The following is a 9,575-nucleotide window of genomic DNA, read 5'->3' as shown; positions in this document are numbered from 1 at the left end:
TTTTTATGCTACTTCCTAAAACCTTCACGCCTAGAGAGAGGAGAAAATACAGTTAATTTTTCTTTGCATTTACACACCTCCCTTCTTGAACACATGGCAGAAAGCTTTCCATGAAATATTTTGTATTTGCTGAACACAGAATTTTTCCTTGATTCTAGTTGAATTCAGGGTTCAGTTTCCAAGCTCTCATTTGGAAGAGCTCCTAATTCAACAAAGGAGAGAGCCTCGGTGACAACACCTCTAGGAGGAAACATTATCAGATCTAGAATTTCAGTGCATTAGAACCTCCCTCCAAGGAAAGAAAAATAGTCAATATTTTTAAGATAATCAAAGTGGTCTATAATGGTCTTCCGTGCCCCTGAACAATCATCTCCAAGCAATCACATAAACAACTTGATTTGCTTCCTCCTAAACTGCTAAATAAAAATATAACTGGAATAGGTACACAATTTGTCGCTTACTACAGATCTTCTGGTGAGTGTTCTAGTTTCATATGAAGATACAAATCTATTTCTAATAAATTAATGTTTTCTTGTAGAAGGATGATTTGCCAGCCCTGGCTACAGATCTAGACCACAGTGGGGAATGAATACATACACACATCCTGGTATTTTGTATCTGTTCCAGAAAGCACCCACGGAAAACCAGATTTGTTTGAAGCTCAACTTGTTTGGTAGGTGGCTTGAACCAAAACCCCTTCGAAAACCCCCTTGACATGCAAAGACAGCTGAATACACAAAGAGCAGCAGAATGCAATCCAATTTTGGAGACTGTAAACTGTAAACAAACAAACAAACAACCTAGGAAGCAACACTAGCTTACTGACAGTTGGCAGGTTACTGCTATAGCTTGGCTAACTACTGGAGACAGAGAAAGAAAAATAGCTCCATCCCAGGAGAAAGTAATGTTAATCTACTGTTCGTAATTGCCTGTAAAGCTGTATCACAACTGGAGTTTGACTTGAAGGCGGTTTTACCTGTGACAGAGATAATGAGTGATTTGCAACAATCTCTCTCCATCCTTGCAAGCATCTTCTAATGCTGATAGATGATGTGGCACCACTGTTTTAGCTCTCGCATCACTGCCTTATTTCACTGTGGTTTACAGGATACAGGGCGACTCTTATCATAATGGCACATGGTCATTTTTTAAAAATTACACTTCTGTCAGTGTTTTTCAAACTTGGCAACTAATAGATATGTGGACTTCAACTCCCAGAATTCCCCAGCCAGCAGAAACACTGACTTACACAAACAATCTTTTAGTGTAGGATAGCCCAACAGGAAAGATGCACATTTTTCATTTTAGGAACAAACATTCTGGACATTTCCAGAACATTGTTTTCCCTTCTCATCATGGTGATTTGGCAGATGCTTGGGAATTCTGGACAAAATAGACCAGAAGGGTAAGTTTTGCACATACCTAGTAAACAGATTCTCCACATCCACAGACTTTTTCAAAAGCCTGTTAGCCTGTTCTTAAACAAGAAATACAGTAATGAATTAGCACAGCAGATATATTTAGATAAAATATGTTTCAGCATTCTTTTATTTGTTTAGAAATAAATAGGGCAAAGAAAAAGCTTAATAATGGCTTCAGTACAATACTTTCAAGAAAATTACTATTCAGCATCACCAAATAACCTGCAAAGTAATGCACTTTTACAGCAATGATTAGCCATCTCTATAGAGTTGAGCAATTGACAAATGAATTACTAAGTATGCCAATAATAATTCACAATGTAAAATCCGTTTTCAAATCCAACAGAACTTTTCACAAACCAAAGGTATGCGTGTCCCCCTGTATACAAACCAGAAAATGAAGGTTGGTTATATGAAAATAACCAACAAAATTGCTTTGGTACTTATATTTGTGCTGTGAGCAAGAACATTTTATGATTCAATTTGAATAGCAGCTATATTTTGAATATAAATTTCAGATTTATTATAGAAATAACAATACATTTTACACAAATGTGCATATTGCCTATAGTGAATGCAGCCATCCAGCAAACACCCAAAATATTTATAAAACCTTATAAGATATATGATATCATATTGCACATTTTTATATTAAAATTTCAAAGAGCTAGTACTGTAACAAAATTGTAAACATATATAGCTTGATTTGCATTTTTAACATTCAACCAATAGCTTAAAATGTTGTATGTGAAAAAGCATGTCAGTTAATAAAAGGTGAGCTATGGGAAAAAAAAAATCAGTTTCACTGTTATAATTGTCTCCCAACCAGTTGCAAAATATGAAATCCATATATTATAGTAATACAACAATTTTAATTCAGACCCAATGCATTTATGAATGTGCATTTCAAAATGTAATGACAAATGTGCAGCATGCAAAGTGTATATATACTTTAAAATATGTAAATGTCATGAAAATATTATTTGTGATAGCAATTAAAAAGTTTTTAAAAATATATTTTACCAAAATAGTGTCACGTTAGAAAAACAGTGGAAACTGGGAGTTTTAAATTAATAAGGAATACTTCTCCCTGAATGTTAGAAATATGCTAATATGCTACTTGCAGGTATTTACGATGTGAAGAATCATTCTGAACTGGTACAGTCTTATGAATAATGTAACCAAATGTTTTCTTGAACATCTAAAGGACTCCACATTTTTATTCAATTGGTTAAAAATTTTACAGTGCTCGTAATCTTGCAAGCAAAGCCTCCACTTCAGGAATCACTTCTCCTTCAGAAACAGAACCACCAAGTTCTATTTCGTCCCTTCTGTTGGTTCTTCCACTGATGGCTTTCTTTTTTCCAACAGGGTTTCTCTTTTCTACTGATGAATTAACTTCTATTTCATGATGAATGTCCTTGCTCATTGGGTTCCTTATTAAGGTTACATTCATATTGTGGTGGGGATGTAATTTTTCTCCTGTTGGTGCTTTCTGGTTTTCTGTATGAAAAAGAAAACAGACATTATTTTTGCTATACACAGCAGTGACATGCATAAAACAGACTACATATTTACAAGGCAGACAAGTGTTTCTGGAGGGCAGAAATGGATGCCCCCACCCTCTATTAATCCCCACTCCCCTTCAAAACCACCTCAGGGAACATTTATCTGCTTCATTTCTGAAGTATTACCTCAACTGCTCCTGTTCATTTGGGCTAGAATGCTTCAGTTATTTGCAGGTTAACCACAGCAGTTAATTGGTCACTTTGTAAAAGAAGGATCACCCCTTCAACTGAGCCAATGATTATCGTGAGTGTCTATGCCTCACTTTACTGGCATTGCTGAAATAGCATTGTGGTTAAGATTTTTGCTTAGCCTAGAGAAAGTTGCTCATTGAATCACTGCATCATGAAACTCTACAGAAACCCTACAGAAACTATTACAATTTTTCTTCTTTTGAGTAGTTTTTCCCCATCACTTTTTAAAAAAAACCAACAGAGAAGTTTACCATTTTTTCCAGATACCAGAGGTAGAAAGGTCACACCTTCAATTCCCAGATAGCCCATCGAGGTTCCAAGTGGATAAACAATTCAAGAAAAGGAGAGGCAGAAAAACTATTAGAATGCATGCTTTTTAAGCTGCTTGTATATGGCCTTAGGGCTGTAATAAACGTGATGACGATGAAGCTGCTTGCTGTCCCTACATGTATCTACACTCTAATGCTTTTACCTTGAATATATAAATTTAACCTCTTTTTGTGTTTATGTGTGTGTACAAATACACAAAAATGTTTGACAACTGGAAGAGAACAATAGAAGGGCAAAGCAATGGAGAAATTGTCTGGTGGGAAGACATGGTACTTGGTGTGAATAATTGGCAAGTTGTTGCCAATGTGTCTTAGTTCAGACAGGATGTTTTCAAACCAGCTCAGAATTAAGCCAGCCTGAGCACAGGACAGGAACAGCTTAAATATAAGTGGGGATATGCACTTAAGTTTTGACTAGAATCAAAAGGAAGAAAGAGTTTTTTATATCCTTTGAGTCATGAAAATGGGTACAATATGTTTTGGATCCTTAGTAGATTTTTTTCTACTTTGATATATGTATAATCCATTCAAACAGTATATAGAAATTCCTGAGATATTGCACTGAAGGAGCTTAAAGATCTTCTAGAAGTGTTCCAGGGATTTGAACAAATCTTCTCACCTTGCACACAAATAAAAAAGCCTGCTACATGTCTACTAAACTAAAACTGCAGCAGCTAATGCTGGATTTGGCTGAAGTAATCCAAACAGCTGTATGGCACAGTAGAAGTCTGAACATAAATTTCTGTAGCCTAAGCAGTGTGTTTTCAAGTTAACCTATGTCACAGTTGTTTTGAGGAAAATTTGGGGAAAATACATCAATCCCGGAAAGAAGGATAAATTGAAAATGAGGCAGAGGCTGTCTTAAAGCAGGAGAAACTGAGAAGCTTGTATAAGTCTGCAGATCCAACTGGCATACCCTGCCCTGAGGATAGTAACTATTGGGGCTTGATGTTTATTTTATCTGGCATTCTAGAAGATGAGTAAAGCTTATTTTAGCTCCACGTGGAGTGAACAGTCCTTTCAACTGATTTGTCAGTGTACAGCAGTAACAGCAATTGAGAGAAATGTATGCTCAAATTAAGTTTACAATCATGACAATGAGTCAATTAACAGGATTTCCCAATTTGTAAAAAATTGGAATGAAGCTACACCACACGGGGATTTTTTTTTTAATAACTAAGTGTCTGTACATAAGTGTTATCATTTAGTTAATCAACAAAACCGAATTCCTAATAAAATTCTTCAAAAAAACAACAACAACCTATTCCTTTTTCATATATAATTTAGTCTCCTACCAGTTAAAAAGTGACACTTCTAAACTAGAATCTGTGTGCTGGTTCAGACTAAAGCATCCTCTAATACAGTACTGTCCTCAAAAGTGCCAAGTCCTAGAAATGTCATTGTCCAACCCTTGTTTGTTCCCAGAAAGTGCTAAACGAAGAGTAAAAACGAATTGCAGATTTTAACTTAAAACATGAGACCTTAAACAATGAGTCAGTCAAACTTCAAACAATCAATGTATTCTTCTATGATTTCCCTTTTTAATGAACCTTCTGAGAGATTTCAAACTTTTTAAAAAAGGAATATTCAATATTCATGTAACCTTGAACAAGGCTTGAAAATGGCTTCAACAAACTTGACATGACATTTAGAGTTTTTTGGTTATTCGCTGAAAGATGTTCCATCATCCCAATTGTAATGACTTTGGAGCACAGGCAGTCACTCATGACAGTGTGTTTTATGTGACTGCTGAAAATCCCTACCGAAAACAGCTTGTACATTAAAAGGCTGCTGCTGAAGATATTTACTGCACTGTCAGTCCCTGACCAGGGGCTCACAATGATGGATGAGTTTTTTACACAGTTTCTTGGGCAATCTCGAATTCTAGAAGTATGATCACCTTTTGGCTGTTAGGGGAAAATCAAAACCTTCTTCTATAGCTTCCTTTATCAAGGGGGCAGTTGTTACTTAAAATCTAATAAGAGAGGAACAATTTTCATTTAGTCACATTTACTGTATGATAAAATAACATAAATATATTGCCAGGATTAAACCCACACAAAACTGTTAGATGATGTGCCTTTTTAGATGTCTATAAATATGTAAATCTGTTTTGTGACTGTGTGTGTGGTGCACACACATGCATGTACAATTTCCTTCAAGGCAAAAAACATTCTGGAATAATCCTGTTAGCCTGAAAAAATAAGAACAGGTATATGAGAAGCAATTGGCAATTCAAAAACTTCATAAAGGCCCTGGATATGTTCTTGGGGAACAAAACTATCTTCCTCACATGTAAATTCTCCAGATGCACAAAGATTTTGACAGGAGTGTATTTTAAACCTGCTATGTAGAAGGGTAAAAAATGTATAATGCTGTGCTTATTTTTCTTAAAATATAGGGGAAGGTTGTTCTGTGCTACTGCCCCTTGCCCTTTGGGTATTTTTTAGAGTTTATTAAAAGAATGTTTGAATTTGGGTTTAAATTACCCCAAATGTGACATTTCTTTTTAACGATGTAACAGGCTGCTGTATGTTGATGCCATTCTGAATCTAACTATGGAAGTATTACTCAATTTCTCTGAACAGTTACAGAAAAATACTGCTCTACATTTGAGTAGCGTTTCTAAATCCGTAAGAATTTATCCATTTACACCTACTCCATCCTAATTTGATCCTTACAATAAAGCCTGTGTGTTTGTGATACAGAGACAGCATCCAAGACCCACCCTCTGAACATCATGGATGAATGCGATCATGGACCTGGGGCTTCCCAGTGGTCATCTGACACATCAGCCATCACGGTCTAGCAGTTTATGCTGGTTTGGAAGTATGACTGCATATAAATAAAATTCCTCTACAGCTGTATCCCTGGAATGGGCTTGGTTGCTGCTGTTGTTGCTTTCAAGTCACTGTTGAATTATGGTGACTGCCTGGACAAGTCCCTGCAGTTTTCTTGGCAGGGTTTTTCAGAAGTGGTTTGCCATTGCCTCCTTCCTAGGACTGAGAGAGAGTGAGTGGCCCAAGGTCACCCAGCTGGCTTCGTGCCTAAGGCAGGACTAGAACTCACGGTCTCCCAGTTTCTAGCCTGGTGCCTTAACCACTACAACAAACTAACATGTTTTTAACTCTCCTTAATTACCATGTTTAATATTGAATTAAGCACACCTTTTTTTCTGGTGGCATTATTTAGACTTAATTAAGACGTATTAGTTAAGATTTATTTGGCCTGAGTACTAGTGTAAATCCCTTTCTAAAAAGAGAGCCAGTTTGGTCTAGCGATTAAGGTGCTGAACTAGAATCAGGAAAACCTGAGTTCTAGTTCTGCCCGAACCATGTAAGCTGGCTGGGTGACTTTGGGCCAGTCATTTCCTCTCAGTTCTAGAAGGCAGGCAAACCACTAAGAAAATGCTGCCAGAACACTGCAAGGACTTTTCTGTGCAGTTGTCAGGAATTGATCTAATTCACTCAAAGGCAAAAAAAATAAAAAAAATAAAAGCCTTTCTACAAGTCTAAAATACATGTCAGACATGTGTGTTTGGAAGTTGTAGCACTTGATGTGAGCCTTGAACTTTGCACTGGTGGTGGAATAAATTCAAATTCTAGTTAGACTAAATTTAATTTCCCTAGAGCTTTGTTAAATATGATTGTAGGTTATACGTATCTTTTGTATTTCTTCTTTGGTAGCAATGTTAGCATTTGCAGTACTAGCTTTACTCCTAAATGAATATAACTTGCATCCCAAAGTTGCATGTTTAGAACTAGATGGGTTACAGTCTACATCAGCTGAGTTCATCGGTCTATACAGTTTCTGATGACTTTGTATCTTCTTTAAACACACACACACACACAGACACACAAACAAAGAGCACTATTTCAGTTCCTGTTCTGCTGTTAAACGTTTTAAGGTAGCCTTGGCAAATTCTATCCATTGGTTGAATTGTAAAATGGCGGCTGTTGTGGGAACTTTAAGAATCAGAAAACTATAGAAGTAATAACATTCTTACTCTTTTTCTCTCTGCTTGTTAAAACAAAATATTTGGCATGCTATATTTCTATTTTTTCCCTTCCAAACAAATAAACCATAATGATCCCCAATAAGGAAAGTTTTCCATATTTAGCGTAGCTTATAGAAATAGCTGTACACCTAACAGTTTTAAAAATTATAAATAGAAAAATAAACAGGAATATATTCTTTGAAGAGTTGGGGCTGACTGTCAATCCTAACTGAATACAACAGATCTGAACATGCCTTAAGATAAATCTCTACTGCTAGTAATGACAAACTTCACATGCCAAGGTGGTGTACATTCTCTCCTATATTTCCTACAAATAATACAGTAATCAGGAAAAAACAACAACAACAACATATATTTCCAGTACTTAGGTTCTCCATGTATATCTAGAATTAAAAATGCATACCCCAGTATGGGTATCAAATAGCACTGGACTGATCTGAGAATTTAATTCTTAACGGCAAATGATAAGGTCTGACTTTTCCACTTTAAGTTTGACGAGCAGCATCTTTGAGAACTTCCAGTTCAAGACAGTATATTTCGAGATTTTTTTTACATAGTTTTCTTTTCCTAACCCTAAACCTGCTACTTCACTTCTGATTTGCTAGAAATTGTGTTTAAAAAGGTTTTCTATATGGTTCAGAACTGATTCACCTTATTTTTTTCCCTGATTTGGATATAATTAATCATGTCAAGAAGAGAGTCTTAAATGTTATAAGCAAGACATTGGACATTTTTCTTCCAGTGGATGCATCAGGAAAGAGATAAATGCAATAGTTTCCTATTCCCTTTAGAGAAATAGATATTTGTTGAGTCATATATTATATTTCGCTTGCTTGCTTTTTCCACAGAAATGTTAACCGTTTTGTTAGGAAAAGTAAAGGGGTTCTCCAAAAGCAGGTATGCCCATGTCCTTGTTCATAAATTGAAGTATCTGATGTCCCAAGTCCTTCCATAATATAAGAAGTGACAAAGTATCATTCCTAAAAGTGATTTTTAAAGAACATCAGATTTCCAGCATGCCTATTAGGATCCAACTTTATAGAGTATGCTGTGGTTTAAGGCCAGTAAGTTCAGTTAAGTAGGCTACCGATTACCTTGTTTTTCAGAATGTGTTGCAAAAGGCTGAGCCCAATTTTGCCCTAAGAGATGGTATGGGGGCTCTCCTGCCATGGTGTTGCTCTCACTGTCTTCTATCAGGACAGCAGAGGATTTTTCCATTTTGGAAACAAGGACCACCAACACAGCCTCCCCCCATCTCTGTTTAGCAAACCAATCCACCAACTGTGTGCCTTTGTCCAGGGGCAGAGAAGCAACTGTTTTTTCCCAAAGTTGTTTTTCCCTATAGTGGCAGTGGCTTGGGTGTGTCCTGGTTGTGCTGAGTTTAGTGCCTGCCGATTTACCTCCTGATGATGAGGGAGGAGAAGCTAGAATGGCCCATGAGACACCTTCCTGTGAAACACCTACTTACCTACAGGCTGTTGGGTACAGAAGAGGGAGGGGAAAAAACCCTATGCAATAAAACACTGAAAAATAAACTTCTCTAAATGCTCTGAGCTGGACCAATCACTCCATTCATTAGGTAGATCCCATTTGGGGAGCCAGGGCACACTGTTCCTTTAGAAGGGGTAAGATTTTTAAAATGGAGATGCTCTTTCTGAGTTGGGCAATGCCCTCTGAAGAATACAGAGCCTGAAGCTAATTCTGTTTGAAGGGATAATCATACATTCATCCATTAGTCATATTCTAGACTCAACGGTCAGTTCCTCTTCCCCCCAACCATTTTGTACTATCATTTACCACTGTGTTCCAGGTTTCTCAATACATCTTTAATGATAAACTATACAATCCCAGTGATCCTATATCCTAGACAATCCCAGTTACAGTAGTAACAAATACTGGGAAAGAATGCATACATTTGTCATAACTCATAGTAAGGTCTATCTGTCATCATCCCTACTTTCTTCCACTTTAAATAGACAGGAAGAAAAACAAAGAAGGTGACCAGGGTAAAGAAAGACAGCATAAGCCAATGTCTGCAACGACACAA

At 36.7% G+C, this 9,575-nt stretch overlaps 1 protein-coding gene across 1 annotated transcript in view; it reads right to left on the bottom strand.

Moving 5' to 3' along the window:
* Nucleotides 1-1,530: 1,530 nt before the first annotated feature.
* DIAPH3 (diaphanous related formin 3) overlaps nucleotides 1,531-9,575 on the bottom strand; it is an 87,082-nt gene continuing 79,037 nt past the window's right edge. The window contains exon 22 of the mRNA XM_063304548.1: nucleotides 1,531-2,924. Coding sequence (XP_063160618.1) covers nucleotides 2,662-2,924 — 263 coding nt within the window. The 3' untranslated portion in view covers nucleotides 1,531-2,661. The remainder of the gene's footprint in view (nucleotides 2,925-9,575) is intronic.

Source organism: Candoia aspera, chromosome 5 (genome assembly GCF_035149785.1).
Source record: "Candoia aspera isolate rCanAsp1 chromosome 5, rCanAsp1.hap2, whole genome shotgun sequence".
Lineage (NCBI taxonomy): Eukaryota > Metazoa > Chordata > Lepidosauria > Squamata > Boidae > Candoia > Candoia aspera.
Note: the sequence above shows the minus strand (reverse complement) of the source record. Positions and strands in the feature narration are given on the sequence as shown.